Source organism: Mytilus edulis, chromosome 5, assembly GCF_963676685.1.
Source record: "Mytilus edulis chromosome 5, xbMytEdul2.2, whole genome shotgun sequence".
Taxonomy (NCBI): domain Eukaryota; kingdom Metazoa; phylum Mollusca; class Bivalvia; order Mytilida; family Mytilidae; genus Mytilus; species Mytilus edulis.
This window is the reverse complement of record NC_092348.1, coordinates 12,323,481-12,343,405: the sequence shown is the minus strand read 5'-3', so window position 1 is coordinate 12,343,405 and position 19,925 is coordinate 12,323,481. Positions and strand designations below refer to the sequence as shown.

At 31.6% G+C, this 19,925-nt stretch overlaps 2 protein-coding genes across 5 annotated transcripts in view; one reads left to right on the top strand and one right to left on the bottom strand.

Annotated features, from left to right (window-relative positions):
* The window catches only part of LOC139522985 (calcium-transporting ATPase type 2C member 1-like), a 48,752-nt gene extending 31,781 nt beyond the window's left edge, over nt 1-16,971 (bottom strand). For all 4 annotated transcript variants that reach the window (XM_071316680.1, XM_071316682.1, XM_071316681.1 and 1 more), the window contains exons 1-8: nt 16,848-16,971; nt 9,953-10,156; nt 7,649-7,738; nt 6,881-6,916; nt 6,317-6,378; nt 5,003-5,111; nt 1,121-1,282; nt 16-84 (exon numbers count right to left, since the gene is read on the bottom strand). In XM_071316680.1, the coding sequence (XP_071172781.1) occupies nt 16-84; nt 1,121-1,282; nt 5,003-5,111; nt 6,317-6,378; nt 6,881-6,916; nt 7,649-7,738; nt 9,953-10,138 (714 nt within the window). In that variant the 5' untranslated portion in view covers nt 10,139-10,156; nt 16,848-16,971. The remainder of the gene's footprint in view (nt 1-15; nt 85-1,120; nt 1,283-5,002; nt 5,112-6,316; nt 6,379-6,880; nt 6,917-7,648; nt 7,739-9,952; nt 10,157-16,847) is intronic.
* On the top strand, nt 11,316-12,365 carry LOC139524931 (mRNA export factor GLE1-like). Its single transcript, XM_071320105.1, has one exon. The coding sequence runs from the start codon at nt 11,316-11,318 to the stop codon at nt 12,363-12,365; it is 1,050 nt and encodes a 349-aa protein (XP_071176206.1).
* Nucleotides 16,972-19,925: the final 2,954 nt, after the last annotated feature.

The following is a 19,925-nucleotide window of genomic DNA, read 5'->3' as shown; positions in this document are numbered from 1 at the left end:
AATAATTTGCCATACCTCTTCTTCTTTCATCATTTTAAACAGCTGTCCAAACTTAGAATTTTCACCTGTACCAATTACTATACCCTGAAATAAAAGTAAAAATATTAAAACAAAATACACCAATTTTATGTTTTGAAAACAATATATGCAGAATATTAGACACCATCTCTAAACCATGTTCTGATATCACCCTATAATTTTCACATCAGCCTGAATCATTGAGTCAGATTTCTGCCCCTGCTTGAGGAGAAACATAAAGATGCCCTTTGGACCAGGTGAGCTAAAAATGAGAAATTTAAAAACAAAAATTGTAAGGGTTCTGCAGAACACACTGCCTCGCCTACTTTTGCTGTTAATCACAGGCTCAACAAAAAAGGGGAAAAAATCAATAAAAAAATTCCTCTTGATACTATCTATTGAATGTAAGAAGCTTCTGTCTAAGTTTGGTAAAAATCCAGGATAGTTTATGAGTCTAACAAATGTTTTAAAAAATTTAACTGCAAACTGTATGTAATGTTAAATGGAAGAAAAAAGTCCATTTAAAAGTAAAATATTGAATAAATCGATTTTTTTTTTTTTTAAATTTACTTCTGGATACTATCTCATGATCTTAAACAAGCTGTTGTTTAAGTTTGGTACAAACCCAGGATAGTTTAAGTAAGTTAATAAAATTTTGAAAACTTTGACCACAGAGTGAATGTTATGTTTCCCAGCAGAAAAAATAAGTCCATATATAAGTAAAATACAGAAAAAAATGGAATTTTATTTTTACAAAATTTACTTCTGGATACTATCATATGATTATAAACAAGCTTCTGTCTAAGTTTGGTAGAAATCCAGTATAGTCTAAGAAAGTTATTAAAATTTCAAAAACTTTAACCACAGAGTGAATATTTGTGGATACCGCCACCGCTGCCGACAAAAACGGAATGTAGGATCGCTATGTCTCGCCTTTTCATCTGAAGTCGAAGGCTGGACAAAAATGGTTCTTATTGTAGTAAAAATTTACATTTTTGCAGCTTCAACATTTATGCTGCAGAGCACATTTGATGCATAAAGTGAAAGTTATAATTCTTTTTAACAGCACATATCGGTATATATTTTCATATAATATAATTACCTTTCCTCTGCCAGCATTGACCATAGTTCCCATGAATGTTATGCAAGGGTATTCCTGGATCTCATTATCATTCTCATGTCCATTCTTCATTTCTTTTGTGGTCTTTAAGTTTGGCATACATTCACCTGTAAAGCTGGATTCATCTACCAATAAATTATTGGCCTGCAAAAAATAATGGTAAGATATGGTAGGAGTGTAGTTTTATATTATTATATATCTCTTGAATACAAAAAAGCACAGTATTTGAGACAGATGACTGTATATAAAGTGGAATTTTATAACTTCATTTTCAGAATTGAAAATTTTCCTAAAACAATCTAGTAAGGTTTAGACCAAAACAATTAATTTCTCTTGAAAAATGATTAACAAATACTGTAAAATAATGTTTTCTTATTTAAAATTAGCAACATTTATTTTAGAAGAGATGTGTGCTTGATACCAATGCTGCTACAACCTAATGACTGAAGCTGATCATTCAATAGATGTATCATTATCTTACCTCAAAAAGACAAAGATCTGCTACAACCTAATGACTGAAGCTGATCATTCAATAGATGTATCACTATCTTACCTCAAAAAGACAAAGATCTGCTACAACCTAATGACTGAAGCTGATCATTCAATAGATGTATCATTATCTTACCTCAAAAAGACAAAGATCTGCTGTAACCTAATGACTGAAGCTCATCATTCAATAGATGCATCATTATCTTACCTCAAAAAGACGAAGATCTGCTGCAACCTAATGACTGAAGCTCATCATTCAATAGATGCATCATTATCTTACCTCAAAAAGACGAAGATCTGCTGTAACCTAATGACTGAAGCTCATCATTCAATAGATGTATCATTATCTTACCTCAAAAAGACGAAGATCTGCTGTAACCTAATGACTGAAGCTCATCATTCAATAGATGTATCATTATCTTACCTCAAAAAGACGAAGATCTGCTGTAACCTAATGACTGAAGCTCATCATTCAATAGATGTATCATTATCTTACCTCAAAAAGACGAAGATCTGCTGTAACCTAATGACTGAAGCTCATCATTCAATAGATGTATCATTATCTTACCTCAAAAAGACGAAGATCTGCTGTAACCTAATGACTGAAGCTCATCATTCAATAGATGTATCATTATCTTACCTCAAAAAGACAAAGATCTGCTGCAACCTAATGCCTGAAGCTGATCATTCAATAGATGTATCACTATCTTACCTCAAAAAGACAAAGATCTGCTACAACCTAATGACTGAAGCTGATCATTCAATAGATGTATCATTATCTTACCTCAAAAGACAAAGATCTGCTGCAACCTAATGACTGAAGCTCATCATTCAATAGATGTATCATTATCTTACCTCAAAAAGACGAAGATCTGCTGCAACCTAATGACTGAAGCTCATCATTCAATAGATGTATCATTATCTTACCTCAAAAGGACAAAGATCTGCTGTAACCTAATGACTGAAGCTCATCATTCAATAGATGTATCATTATCTTACCTCAAAAGGACAAAGATCTGCTGCAACCTAATGACTGAAGCTCATCATTCAATAGATGTATCATTATCTTACCTCAAAAAGACGAAGATCTGCTGCAACCTAATGACTGAAGCTCATCATTCAATAGATGCATCATTATCTTACCTCAAAAAGACGAAGATCTGCTGCAACCTAATGACTGAAGCTCATCATTCAATAGATGCATCATTATCTTACCTCAAAAAGACGAAGATCTGCTGCAACCTAATGACTGAAGCTCATCATTCAATAGATGTATCATTATCTTACCTCAAAAAGACAAAGATCTGCTGTAACCTAATGACTGAAGCTCATCATTCAATAGATGCATCATTATCTTACCTCAAAAAGACGAAGATCTGCTGCAACCTAATGACTGAAGCTGATCATTCAATAGATGTATCATTATCTTACCTCAAAAAGACGAAGATCTGCTGTAACCTAATGACTGAAGCTCATCATTCAATAGATGCATCATTATCTTACCTCAAAAAGACGAAGATCTGCTGCAACCTAATGACTGAAGCTCATCATTCAATAGATGTATCATTATCTTACCTCAAAAAGACAAAGATCTGCTGTAACCTAATGACTGAAGCTCATCATTCAATAGATGCATCATTATCTTACCTCAAAAAGACGAAGATCTGCTGCAACCTAATGACTGAAGCTCATCATTCAATAGATGTATCATTATCTTACCTCAAAAAGACGAAGATCTGCTGTAACCTAATGACTGAAGCTCATCATTCAATAGATGTATCATTATCTTACCTCAAAAAGACGAAGATCTGCTGTAACCTAATGACTGAAGCTCATCATTCAATAGATGTATCATTATCTTACCTCAAAAAGACGAAGATCTGCTGTAACCTAATGACTGAAGCTCATCATTCAATAGATGTATCATTATCTTACCTCAAAAAGACGAAGATCTGCTGCAACCTAATGACTGAAGCTCATCATTCAATAGATGTATCATTATCTCACCTCAAAAAGACGAAGATCTGCTGTAACCTAATGACTGAAGCTCATCATTCAATAGATGCATCATTATCTTACCTCAAAAAGACGAAGATCTGCTGCAACCTAATGACTGAAGCTCATCATTCAATAGATGCATCATTATCTTACCTCAAAAAGACGAAGATCTGCTGCAACCTAATGACTGAAGCTCATCATTCAATAGATGTATCATTATCTTACCTCAAAAAGACGAAGATCTGCTGTAACCTAATGACTGAAGCTCATCATTCAATAGATGTATCATTATCTTACCTCAAAAAGACGAAGATCTGCTGCAACCTAATGACTGAAGCTCATCATTCAATAGATGCATCATTATCTTACCTCAAAAAGACGAAGATCTGCTGTAACCTAATGACTGAAGCTCATCATTCAATAGATGCATCATTATCTTACCTCAAAAAGACGAAGATCTGCTGTAACCTAATGACTGAAGCTCATCATTCAATAGATGCATCATTATCTTACCTCAAAAAGACGAAGATCTGCTGCAACCTAATGACTGAAGCTCATCATTCAATAGATGCATCATTATCTTACCTCAAAAAGACGAAGATCTGCTGCAACCTAATGACTGAAGCTCATCATTCAATAGATGTATCATTATCTTACCTTAAAAAGACGAAGATCTGCTGTAACCTAATGACTGAAGCTCATCATTCAATAGATGCATCATTATCTTACCTCAAAAAGACGAAGATCTGCTGCAACCTAATGACTGAAGCTCATCATTCAATAGATGCATCATTATCTTACCTCAAAAAGACGAAGATCTGCTGCAACCTAATGACTGAAGCTCATCATTCAATAGATGTATCATTATCTTACCTCAAAAAGACGAAGATCTGCTGTAACCTAATGACTGAAGCTCATCATTCAATAGATGTATCATTATCTTACCTCAAAAAGACGAAGATCTGCTGCAACCTAATGACTGAAGCTCATCATTCAATAGATGTATCATTATCTTACCTCAAAAAGACGAAGATCTGCTGTAACCTAATGACTGAAGCTCATCATTCAATAGATGCATCATTATCTTACCTCAAAAAGACGAAGATCTGCTGTAACCTAATGACTGAAGCTCATCATTCAATAGATGCATCATTATCTTACCTCAAAAAGACGAAGATCTGCTGTAACCTAATGACTGAAGCTCATCATTCAATAGATGTATCATTATCTTACCTCAAAAAGACGAAGATCTGCTGCAACCTAATGACTGAAGCTCATCATTCAATAGATGCATCATTATCTTACATCAAAAAGACGAAGATCTGCTGCAACCTAATGACTGAAGCTCATCATTCAATAGATGTATCATTATCTTACCTCAAAAAGACGAAGATCTGCTGGAACTCTATCTCCAACCATTAGATGTACTATATCACCAGGAACTAATTCTCTGGCTAAAAATGTCTCTATCTGACCATTTCTCAAACTGGTAAAGATAAAAAATAATTAAAGAACCTTAGTGAGCACGCTCACATACCCACATGTCCCAACATTGTCACTGGACAAATAAAATAACTCTTAGAAGAAAAAAAATTGAATCGTAATTTCCTGTCGTTATGCAGATCTACATAGTATGTCCTTCTAATCTAAAAGGTTTCATGAAATCCTGTTGAGTGGTTTGAGAGGAGTTTTGATTACAAACTGTTGCAGTAGTATATTGCGAGGAGATTACAAACTGTTGCAGTAGTATATTGCGAGGAGATTACAAACTGTTGCAGTAGTATATTGAGAGGAGATTACATAGTATGATCTACATAGTATGTCCTTCTAATCTAAAAGGTTTCATGAAATCCTGTTGAGTGGTTTGAGAGGAGTTTTGATTACAAACTGTTGCAGTAGTATATTGAGAGGAGATTACAAACTGTTGCAGTAGTATATTGAGAGGAGATTACAAACTGTTGCAGTAGTATATTGAGAGGAGATTTGATTACAAACTGTTGCAGTAGTATATTGAGAGGAGATTACAAACTGTTGCAGTAGTATATTGAGAGGAGATTTGATTACAAACTGTTGCAGTAGTATATTGAGAGGAGATTACAAACTGTTACAACTTGCAGTAGTATATTGAGACATTTTGAGTATGATTATAGTACTGAGACTCATAAATCAACCAATAAAATAACTGGATTCTGAGTTTAGGGCAAAAATTTGTACCCTAATTAGTATTGAGTAAAGTTTATGACCAAAAAGCCAGGATTGAAAAATTATTTCAAAATAAAATTAGAATCTTGGAACAGGAAATAAGAATTGTATCATTGTATTCATTTTAAAAGATAGCTAAATATACAATATACAATATAAGTTAGTGTTAAAAAATCAAATGTTTTCCAGTAAAAAAAAAATTGAGTGCTCCACAGGAAAATTCCTGCTGTTCCAAATAATACAGACAGAAAAGTTTTGGTCTTAGAAATTGAAAAAAAATACTCAAACTAAGAATTAAAATAGCTGGTGCACATTATAACATGTCATTTAGAAAAATATGTGCAAGTTTGATTGAATTCTGTTGAGTGCTTTTCACGGAATTAGTTTGAAACAATATGTACATATTTACACTAAGCAATTATTTGAAGAAAAAATCCAAACAGCATTTTATCTTCTATTAAGTTAAGGTCATTTACACATGTGACTTACCAATGACACTGAGGTGGAACAAGTTTAGCCAGAGCTTCTAGCGATTTCTCCGATCTGTACTCCTACAAAATTATAAAACAACTTATTTTATTATTTGTATTTAAATTCACGAATTTACCAAAGAATGCATATAAAGCTTGTACTCCATTGAACATTCAAATGAGCGGTTTTTACCCATGAAGTCCCATTAACTGACATCCCATTAACTGACATCCCATTAACTGATATCCCATTAACTGACATCCCATTAACTGACTTCCCATTAACTGACATCCCATTAACTGACATCCCATTAACTGATATCCCAATAACTGACATCCCATTAATTGACATCCCATTATCTGACATCCCATTAACTGACATCCCATTATCTGACATCCCATTAACTGACATCCCATTATCTGACATCCCATTAACTGACATCCCATTAACTGACATCCCATTAACTGATATCCCATTAACTGACATCCCATTATCTGACATCCCATTAACTGATACTGACCTGAATGGTCACTTATATTTACCATCAGAATTCAAAGTTAAAATACACTAACATACACATACCTGTACAAAAGCTACTGTCACCACAATTATGATAGCCTACAATGTAAAACAAATGTTTAAATCTTACAAAAAAAGAATACATAACTTGACTCATTTTTATATACATAAATATATATGTGTCACTGATAATTGGTAATAAGTTTATTTCGTGCAGGGAAATTTTGAATCTTGTTGACTATGACTTTTTTTATTATCCACTGACAAGACATAATGGAAAATATAAACTATTCCTTCTTATGCCTTTAATGTTTTCAATTACTTAGTATCACTTAAAATACATTTACTATGACAATATCGCAATTTATGCAACAAAACATACATGTTTTTAGGCTAAAAAATTTGGATAAGAAATAGGATTTGAGTAGCAAAATATTTTATATTACTTATTGTACCAGGTACATGTTTTAAGAAATTAATGGTGTAAACGGGAACAAAGTATGAAGTGTTTCATTCTTAAAATGTGTGCACAATGAACACTTTAATTTCCAGCTTAGTAAAATGACAAAAAGAAGCATTCATTTCTTTTAATTATATTTTAGTGCTAATAAGACTGTGAAAAGTTTTATCAATTTTTTTCTTTTTTTTACCTGAGGGTGCACTTTTTTGTGGAAGCACAAGCACATGTCATCATGAATCTAACATTTCATTTTGATATGAAGGTTAATTTTTGAATTGATGTGCAATTGTTGTTAGCCAATCAAACTAACAGATTCTTTAAAATAACATACATGTGATGTAATTATGACAACATTAGTAATAAATACCTACCACAGTTATACTAACAGCATCATCAAACTGTTTCATAATGAGGCTAATTAACGCTGAAGCTAGTAACAGCAATATCAATGGATTGTTGAACTGGAAAAAAATAAAAATAAACTGTTATCACAGAGATGTCTTGCTTTTTGGAAATTTTGATTATGCAAATGCTGAAATTAAAATAGCAATGCTTTAACATGTTTCATAAGTGAGGCAAATATTCACAATTGATGAACTATGACTGAAGGTACATGGTTGAACAATCTCCATGGAAGCAAGAAGTGCCAATGTTTATACAATTGCATACCAAATACCATTGACTTATCACGAGTCATTCTCCTTAAACAAACCACTTGTAAACTATGTAAATGTTTTAAAGTCAATGAACCATGATGACGGGAAGGGGCTTTACATGTATAATCTCCATGGAAATAAGACTTGCAAATACCAATAAATTCCATACCATATATCATTGACTTAACATTAGCAGTTCATCTAATCACAGACTAATACATACAAACTAAGCTAATGTTTCAAAGTCAATAGACCATGACTCACAGAGGGAGTGGGGCAAAATATTCTCTGTGAAAATGAATTGTGCAAATGTTTATACAACTGAATACCAATTAACATTGACCTACCACTAATGGTTCCCCTTGTACTGACCTAACCACAAACTATACCATTCATTTTGTAAACTACATGTAAGATAAATTCAAAGTCAATAAACCATGACTAAGGGGGTGGAGCAAATAATCTCCATGGAAATGAGATATGCCCATGCTTATACAACTACATACCAAATATCATTGACCTACCACTAGTGGTTTCCCATAAACTGACCTAATCACAAACTAATACATGTATTAAACTAAACAAAAGTTTCAAAGTTATTAGACCATGAATGAAGGGGCAGGGCTAAATAATCTCCATGGTAATGAGATGTGCCAATGCTTATACAACTGCATACAAAATACCATTGCCCTACCCCTTGTGGTTCACCATAAACAAGACCTTATCACAAACCAATACATTGTTGACGCAGCTGCCACAGCCGCTGGAAACAGCAATTACCTGTCTCAATTTTTGACTACGTCAAGCAGGACAAAAAATTATACAAAATGAATATTGTCTGTGTTTTGAGAGAGTGTCTGTTTTAACAGAATGGCAATACAACTGATTGTGTTTCTCATTCCAAAATCCAAATGCATTTACTGGCATTTACTGACATTTGTTTATTTATTTCCAGTATATATTGTACAATGCAGTTGTGACATCATTGAACTATGTTTATAATATAATGGATGCTAACTGGGTGTTGGGAAAACTGCAACACTTCAGATTCCAAATAATGTCATTTAATACATGAAAAATATATTTAACTTGCTTGGTTTGATAATATCCCATGATTTGTATAAAAAGATTCGTATAAATTTTGAGGTGACTTAGTCAAAGGTCAAGGTCATAGCAGCAATATTTGACTGTCTGAAATTATGACAAAATTGGTTTTTGGATGATATATTTTTAACCCTATGTCATGTATTTTTAATCTTCACAAATCTTATCTGGAAAATGCCCCATAGAAATTAGAAATAACAAGACCCATATTGGTTTTAGTGTTAGTAGGTAAAAGGTCAATTTTACAATGTCAATAAGCATGATAAATAGACTAACATTTTGAAGGGGAAAAAAATCTTGAGAATTTTTCTTTAAAAAGAGTTATAAACATTACAACACAATGCTATACCTACAGTGCTTCTGTAGTTTTCACATGATAAATTGATATACAATGTATATCTAGTTCAGTTTTATCATGTTTATAGAAGATTTTTATCTTATTTTAGGAATTTGTCCATTAAAAATTCCAAATGGATTTGTGCTGATTTCTGAAATAAATACATTGTATCTCAAAAACAATTGATCATTAATGATCCCTTAAAACGCTTGTAGCAGAAATGATCGAATATACATTAAAATGTACTCATTGGAAAAAATAAACTGCTGAACATAATGATTGATATGTCTATTTTGTTTATTCAAGCATGAAAAAATAAAAGCTTGACATTGTAAAAACATCTGTATATTTCTTACACTAAATGTTGACCTCAAAATGTCTATTTGTTTTTTGATTGTTGTGTTGCAGCACCATTTTACATTTGTTTAAGTATCCCACATCTCCATTCATTTCTATTCAAAATAAGCAGATGTGGTATTATTGACAATTAAGCAACTATCCACCAGAGTTCAAACATCACAAGACAAAAACTTCTATAGATCACATAACGTGTATACCGTATTTTATTTCTATTGTACCTCTCCTAAATATTTTTTCCATAGTGGTTCCTCTTTAGCAATCTCAAACTCATTGTAACCATGATAACTCCTCCTCTGACTAACTTCACTTCCATTCAGGCCAGTATCAACATTTGTCCTTGTTGTCTCAGTGACTTCATTCACTGTCATGTAACCTGCCTTTTCTGATGTTAGAATAGACATCATAGCTTCATTTGGTTATACCTATAACATATAAAAAGGAGGAAAAAATTGAAGACTGATATATTTAATTCTATCTTTGTTGAGCTAAAATCTGAAAATAGAGAATAAAAGGAATAAAGTTTACTAAAGATTTTTTTATCTTAAATAAAACAGGAAAAATACCAACCTTTTAAAGAATAAAACACCATAACTCGGAAATGTAAAATCTAAAATTTATAACAATCAAAGGGAGCTCGATCATGCCAATAGATATGAATGATTCACCAAAGATTCTAGCAAATTAGTAAAAGTGCTTTTGAGTTATTGAGGAAAACTGGAAAAATTCCAACTTTTAATGAATAAAACTCCCAATAACTCAGAACGGTAAAAGCTAAAATTTATGAAAATCTAAGGGAGGTCATGTCAATAAATATAAACAATTCACCATGAATGCGTGTGTCATAAGGCTAATTTGGACTTATATTTAAAATTATTATTTTATTCAAAAATTGGACATTTACAAAAATACTGTTTTTACAAATTTAATATTTTACATGTCAAAACAAAATGTGAGTTAATTAGGGACATTTGATATTTAAGGATTTGTGACAGATTGAGAATTAATGTGAGAGAATTAAGCATATAAGAGAATATGTGTTAATAAGATTATATGAGGAAATATAATTATCTTTTATATTAATTATGTGAAAAATGTTACTTATTGCTAGGTGTTATGAAATGTCATATTAATTTGAGTATTGTTACAAATGAAGTATTGTCTGATTAATAGTATAAATACTGTGTGAAAATAAATGTAAAAGAGTAGAGTAGTGAGTAGAGAGGATAAAGAGTAAAAACAGAGAGTCGAGATAGTTACAGTTAGGAGTCGTACATTTGATATTGACATTGTCCTATGTTTATTTCTTGGACTTGGAATTAAATGATAATCAAAAGTGAATCTGTTTGATCTTTGATAACTGCAACAACTAGTTCCTGTCATTGGTGTAAACGTTTTTCTAATGATTTTTCGCATAAAATTATGACCCCGTAACAAGGAGGCGTATCGACTGAGCCAGCAGCCCCCTTTGTTACATATGGTGGACGTGACCCAGGCAAGTTGACTTATCATCTCAACAAAGATACCAGATACCTTTTACTGCAACAAGTGAGTGTTTCCCCTTTAAAAGCAACAACTGACAATATGGAATTTAATTTAAGACCCCAATGGAGATTATCGAACTTTCGAAGTCAAAGACCAGTATGTGGTAAATGTGGAATTGGGCATAGCAGATTATGTTTTGCCACTTTCAAAAATTGTTATAAATGTGGAGAAAAGGGACATTATGCAAGAATGTGTAACATTCATAAACCATCAGTGGAAGTAAAAGGACATCAGAAGTTTAATGACATCAAAGTGAAAAGTAAGAAGAGAGCAGACAGGGACCGATCCAGATTCAATGAACATTTTGACAGAAAACGACAAATGTTTGAATTACCATTTACAAACACCAGAAATACAGCTTTTGTAAGTGCTTTGGACACAACGAATTCAGTTAAAGTCGAATTGAAAAGAATTAAAGAAAAATTAAAAGAGAAAAATATCAACAGTGGAAAATTTAAATTTCAACATACATGTAGCAAGAAAGATGAAGAAATAAGTGATCTGAAAGAAGAGCTAAACTCAATCAAGACAAGTTTAGATTCACATGTTATACAAATTAAGGAATTACAAGAGGAATTAGAAAAGTTTAAAGCCACACCAGAAGATCTAGATATGTTTAATCTACATTGGAGGAATGAATTTTTAAAAAGTGAAAATTTGAGGATCATGGAAGCGTGCAATAAGGAAAGAAGACAGCATCACTTAGTTAAGTGTAAATTTGATGAAGATTATGAGGAAATTGTTGCAAACCATCCAAAGTATGTGAATTTAGCATTTGATTATGAGCAATTGCAAAGAACAGTAGGCCAGCAATATACAGAATCACTAAAAAATTGGAAAGAAGAAATAGAGCAATTGAAAAAGAAAAATGAACAACAAGATTTAGTGATAAAACGGTACCAGCAACAACAACAGCTCCAAAACCAGCAAAAGTTGATTCAACAACCGCAACAATGGAATCAACAACCACAACATTGGAATCCACAACCGCAACAATGGACTCAACAACAAGATGAGTATCATCACGGACATTTTAACCATCGTCGAAACAATAGACATGATAGAAGAGAACATGGAGGAAGATTTTAATAAATTAACTTTTATAAACACGAGGACGTGTTTAGTGGAGGAGGAGCCATATGTCATAAGGCTAATTTGGACTTATATCTAAAATTATTATTTTATTCAAAAATTGGACATTTACAAAAATACTGTTTTTACAAATTTAATATTCTACATGTCAAAACAAAATGTGAGTTAATTAGGGACATTTGATATTTAAGGATTTGTGACAGATTGAGAATTAATGTGAGAGAATTAAGCATATAAGAGAATATGTGTTAATAAGATTATATGAGGAAATATAATTATCTTTTATATTAATTATGTGAAAAATGTTACTTATTGCTAGGTGTTATGAAATGTCATATTAATTTGAGTATTGTTACAAATGAAGTATTGTCTGATTAATAGTATAAATACTGTGTGAAAATAAATGTAAAAGAGTAGAGTAGTGAGTAGAGAGGATAAAGAGTAAAAACAGAGAGTCGAGATAGTTACAGTTAGGAGTCGTACATTTGATATTGACATTGTCCTATGTTTATTTCTTGGACTTGGAATTAAATGATAATCAAAAGTGAATCTGTTTGATCTTTGATAACTGCAACAACTAGTTCCTGTCATTGGTGTAAACGTTTTTCTAATGATTTTTCGCATAAAATTATGACCCCGTAACAAGGAGGCGTATCGACTGAGCCAGCAGCCCCTTTGTTACACGTGTATAAAAAAAGCATAACTACTTCCATAGTCATGATTGAAAATATAGTCCCTACTCCTCCATCATGTCCATCAAAGTATAACTTATTTCATAAACCGTTATTGAAGACCATGCATGTCAAAGAATCATTGTGTTTTGAGCACTGACACAGCTTTAAATTTGCAGTATGAACTTAAAATAAACATTGACCATAAAGGAAGGTATTTAGAGGTTATAATCAATTGAGATATTCACTGTTTTGGTAAATGTCCATATATATTCTGTCTGTAATTCATTTATATTTTCTGAATGTGCATCGATATCTCACACTTACTGTTTTGAGTACAAAAAAAATCTCCATCATGTCTATGTCCTCTGCATCATACCAGTTTTAAAGTTTTCAAATTGATTAATGTTGTGTTGTATACATGTGTATAATAAAGTTTGAAGATGATCACTACACCTGAAAGTCTCTATAATGTTAGTTGTCTTTAATAAATACAGATGTACATGTACATTGTATCATGTGTATTGTCAGTCACATATTTGAAACATCTATGTATTTACTTTTTGTTGACGGTATATATTCAATTATGGTAACATGTATTATATTCATTATCATGAAAAAATTGGAAGTCAAGAGTACATAAAATTCATCAATGATTTATTTTCTTAATTTAAAATATGATTCTTTATCTAATAAATTGACTCTTTTTTTGTATGAGTTTTAGATGATTACAAATTTCTGAAGTAGGAAAAAAGTCAAGTTTGATAATAATGAAGATTTATAATTACATAAGACAATGTAAGAATTGAACACAATCATACAAACATGTTGTCAACACCTGTCTATTTTTGTCATTTACAGCTTATAAATTTATAAATTAATTATTGATTAGTATATGCATGTAACATCTCCTTATATCTTTGTAATATGTATTAATACTAGTAAAAAGTATATCTAAAATGTATAAAACCACATTGAAATTTGAAGAATGCATTCCAGAAGTTGAAATTGTTAACTATTTATGTATAAATTAATCATGATTAACATGATAAAAAATACCATGCCCAGCATCAAGGAAGTTTACATGTACATATTTCAAGTGACATATTTGACAGAAAGTTTACAAGAAATGATTGTTTTATAAAACAGGTAATTTTTAATTGTATTTTTCTATCTGTTTTCAACCATGACTGCAATGACATAGGGAATTCCCTTACATCTATAACTGATAACTCTTCTAAACATTTGTTGTAATGTCGGTCATGTCAGTATATCAGGTAAAAAATACCTGTTTTTTTTTATTTACTGGTACAGATGAACAATATTGTACATGCTGTAGGTAGAGTTACAATAAAAATCCTTTATACATTTATCAAATACTGTTTACTTATATAAATAAAAAAAGTTGTATAATATTCTTCTTTCATTTCTCTTGACTCATATAACTTTGCTCTAAAAAAAGACCAAGAATAAATACGTTGCCATGATTGAACTATTAACTTAAATCAAATAAATACAACCCCCAATTTGTACCTCAGTGATTTTTATTATGTAAACAATTTAAAGGGAAAACAATTTATCTGTGGGTGATGATTTTACAATTAAGTATTCTATGACCAATTCTTAGTAAGGATGATAGTGTAAAGGGGCATAACTCTAGAACAGTAAATCTAGAACGTTAAAAAAGTGATGCTACCAAAATTCAACCTTGATCAGTTTTTGTTGTAATAAGCATTGTGTATAAGTTTCATACCAATTTTTTCAGGCAACTGCATTAAGAAAACTGAACTTAGTAATGCAACCATTTTTCATTTGTATAAGGGCATATCTGTAGAACAATAAAAGTGACGCCATCAAAATTCAAACTTGTTTTTTCAGGGATTTGCAGCAGGAACGATGATAAATTCCTGTATGAAAAATCATGGGAAAATAAATGGACTTCAACAACACCATAAACACATTTATTGACTCTATAATAAATCAGTCAGATAAATGTCAAATTTAACGGTGAAATGCTTGAATATATCCACTTAAAACATCTTCAACTCTGCTGTTTAAAGAGTTTTTGCAAAGAAAGTTGAGTTTTGAACAAAACATACAATGACATACGAAAAACAGAATGCAAGTAATTTTCTCTTGTAATTTAAGAATTTTTCAATTGGTGAATTTTTCGTCATTTAACAGAATGTGTGAAACTTTTAAATATAAATTCTAATACGCTTTGAATTTATTTTTTATGAAAAATAAAAAAAAAAAATATTTCGAAAGTTCTGTGAGGTACTTTATTTGTACAAAAATGTATAATATTTCCCCTAATATTGGAGTTTCAACCTCTACAAATTTACAATTTACTGCAAGTATTTAGTGTTCTAGTACTCTAAAACCTGAACACAAGCGTGACGAATATACACTGTGGATATGAACCCAGCAGTCACATATTCGATATGCACCCTTTGCCTGATCCTTAGAAAGAAAATTATATAAGTCAGACCTAGACCACTCTTTTGTGACTGACAGCCCCACAAAAAAACCCACAAAAAAATAAAAATGATTTAGTCGCTATAAAAGCCAGAAATATCTGTTTTTTCTACATGTTCTCTTTAATACAAAAAAAAATTGCCTTTATCCACATTCATCATGTTCATGACATTGTTAATGTATCTTTGTTGTTTTGTACATGTTGTATTTTTATGTAGATAATTTAAAAACATTACCCTGACATTTACGATATATTTGTGCAGCTGAACTTTACATGTACATGTCTACACTACAATGCACTAATCATGATGCCTTTAGAAATGATAGTGAATTTGGAATGTTCCGTTCTTGTGAGATCAGCTGAAAATGTTCTAACTTTGTTTGTTCTGTTCCAAGTTGTTTGAAAATGGTTATGTTATAATAATTTTCCAGTCATTGCTTTAAAAAGGTGATTCGGAGCAGATCTAAGGTCATTTGGAGGCAAAATATAGCTAAATACTAAAAGTGTAAATACATGTACATGTACGTTTATTCAATGGGACGTATAGATCTATGTACAGTATACAGACAGACAAGGGTAAAACTAATACGGCCCCTCCGCTTTCACAGGTAACTCCTGCCTTATAAGTCTTATAAGGAATGCAATACAATTGTCATCAAGTGGGTGTTAAGCTAGCTATATAACTAAGTTAAAGCTACTACATTTTAATCATCAGGAAATGTATGCACCAAGTCAGAAATTGACAGTTTCAGTTGTTTTCCTAGTCCAGATAATTATGACATCTTGAAAGGCTATTTAAAATTTTTGCTTTGATGCTTATGTAAGGCATCAAAGAAAAAAAAATATAATAGCCTTTCAAGACGTCATAATAGGGCTCTTTTTTTGAAAGTGGAGGAAATAGTATGAAAGTATGGGAAATCCTTTGCATGTTTCTAAGCAACTGCTCTGTTTAAATGATGTGTTCCTGTATTTTTCACACTAGTTTTACCTCCATTATGAAAATTTGCCCCTATCCAATATGGCCCAACTAGCCGTGAAGAGCCCTATTATTTGGACTATTGTTTTCCATTCATTTGCAGTGTTTGAGCTTTTTATTTTGACATTTGATAAGGGACTCTCCGTTTTGAATTTATCTTAAGAGTTCGGTGATAATTGTTATTTTACTTATCAATTTTGTTTTCATATCCTCTGATCTATGATTGATTCACGATGTAGAATCGAAATAAAGTTTGGTTGTCATGGTCGTAAAATAGATTTATCGTCTGAATTAAAAGAAAAAAAGACATATAACGGTATACCATAGATAAAGATAAATCGCAAAATACTCACCTTAAAATTCAGAATTGTATCCCATTCAGTTTCGGTAATTTTCTACCTAATGACTTATACAGACGGTGCGAAGTGCATATGTCAACTGTCAACACTTTTTCACCGGAAGTACACGAAGTATTGCGGTGCTGCGGCTTGAAAATGAGATGGTAGCTTTACTAATGTTTTTGATTTAATATATTGAATTGATATGTCAATGTTATAAATTAATTTAAAAGTGTAGAATGACCACTGAATTATAAATGTATGTTGTTTTCAAATGATTATTATACGAAACAAATGTCCCAGTACAACCAATTACCCCAAAATGTTTTATACCGATGAATCACAACCAAGAATGTTATTCTTATTAAATCTAGAATGGTTGGTTTCTGGCAACGTATCATGTGTGGTAAAAGAGAAAAACAATCATATACACTGTATTCTATATTGTATCAGCTTAGTAAACGGGGTATCTATCACTCTAAATGGTTGTTAGAAATTAAAAATACTTTATATGAATGTGGATTTAATTTGATGTGGGAGATCACTGAAATAACTGCTAAATCTGATAATATTAGTAAGAATGTCAAGAAATGTTTAAGTGATAAATTTATGTTGAACTGGAGTAATAATGTTATTAATTCTGCAAAATGTCTTAATTACAGAATATACAAATCTGATTTTTGTTTTGAGAAATATTTATCGGTGTTACCATCTGATCTAAGAATGTATAAATTATGTAAATTCCGTTGCCTTAGTAATAAATTGCCCATTGAAACGGGCAGATTTTTAAATATTGATAGAACTGAAAGACATTGTAATCTTTGTAATGCTAATGAACTTGGTGATGAGTTTCATTACTTATTCAAATGTACCTTTTTCAACAATGTAAGAGCTAAATTTTTACCTTTAAATATATGTAATAACCCAAATGTTTTAAAATTTAAAGAATTGATGAATACATCAGATGTATTTACACTTACTGGAATAGCAAAATTTTGCAAAAGTGTTATTAAAACCTTTTAAGAGGGTGGACTGGTAAAGGGTTATTTTCATGCAACGTGATCGCCGTTTTTTATTTCACGTTCAACGTGTTTTTACTTTTTTATTTGACGTTCAGTCGTGCAGGACGGGTGCCTCGTTCAACGTGTTCTGCTTGTTTAATTTTACGTGCATCGTGATTTTCATTCTTATTATGCGTGCTCGGTATTTTTCAAATAAAATTCAAACACTTTGCAGGGATCGTCAAGAAGTACTTTTTTAAAAGCCGTAAACCAATTATATCATAAATGTGTATACTAAATCGGGAATATCAAGTAGAACAAAGAGTTTATATATACAAGAAGACAGTGACTCAGTCACAAAAGGTGCAAAAGAAGGTATTTATTTCTCGTGCAACGTTCATTACAGAAATTATTTCACGTTCAACGTGAAATTATGTCTTATTTCACGTTTTTTTCGTGCAAGCACCCCCCTTTACCACCCTCTTTTAATACATGTGCTTTTAAAATCATGTTACTATAATTTGTACTTCCTGTCAAATATCTGCATTAAAGGGAAATCACACTATTTATACTACTAATAATAATTTATTGAAATTTTGCATGCAGACAGATCATACTTATAACAACATTTTAGGCGGAAACAAAATTGGGGTCACCGATGTTGTTTTCGAGATATGACGTCATCAAAAAGTAAAGAATCGCGTTATACCGAAATATAGAAATAGCGCTTTAAGTTGCTAATTGAAGGCGACATTATTGAAAAACGATCTATAACTGGTATAACTAACACATTCAATTGTAACTTCTACCTTATGCACATTTATTTTTCTCAGTTTCCTTATTTTTCAAGGCCTTTGAACAATTCCCGCCATTTTTAATTCCTATTTATTATAGATTTTTCTTGAAATAAAAAAAATCTACTAATGTTTTCTCCTTCAAACTTTTGCAGAAGTTGCAGCTTCAGGCGAGATTTTAAAAGCATAAATAAAAAAAAGGGGGGTCACCGATGTTTTAAATCCGCTAAAACGGAAATAATCTTATTATCGATTTTTGGCGGGAACTTTATAACTAACGCTCAGAGAACGACGTTGCTAACATAGGAGCATTTCTTGCAATGCTGGGAACTATTGGGTTGACTTAAACCTTTTCACTTCAAACTATAATAACATTTTTTCAAGGTATTTCGATTATTAATGGACATTTTTATCAATCTATAGAAACGTTTTAACATAAGTTGAAGTCATCTGAATTTTTAAATTGCATTTGTTGTATAGGGAAAACGTATGTCTGCCTCATGCCGTATTTAAAATAATTTACGGATCCGGATTTACAGATTTAGAATCTTCTACTTCGGAATACTGAGGGTATCCGGGCTGAAAAGTAGCACGTTCCATTAAGACTACAAACAGAATAAATTCACTAACTTGTCCATTCGCACGGGGAAGATAAAACCTAAAATGCCGTTTTAAAAAGCCACAAACTCGGCACTTTTTAAAAAAGCCCTTAACGACACCATTTTCGGAAGAAATTTAAAATTGGTTAACATTTCCGTAATTACATAACGCTCCATAATCGCACCAACGTAAGTTCGACTTTCAGTGAAATTTTGAGTTAAAGTTCGAGTTTTATTTTGATTTCGAACATTTATTCCAGTACGAGTTCTAGTCAAAGCTCGAATTAAACTTAGAAATTCCGAGTTATACTGTAAGATAGAGTAAAAGTTCTGGTAAGAGTTAAAATTTTGAGATCAGATGAAATTAAGAGTAAGATTGCAGTTTCTATTTTCTGTGGGTGCACCTCTTTTTCTTTAAATGTATATTCTTTTATTATATTTATCTTTTATTACGGTATATGTACTTTTGTTGGCCAATACTGATTAATGATAGTTAATTTGAAAATAACTGATTGAATCTGTGTGCCAATTTAAGCACTCTCTGCTATATCATATTGGCAATTTTTTCTCTCTCAAAAGAACCAAAGAATCAAGAGCTAATCAGCTACCTTTGTATTAAAAACACTGGTTGACCTTTTCAGCCATGGTCGGAATCCAACATTCTCACTGTATCATTGTCTAAAGCCAAGTGATCACATT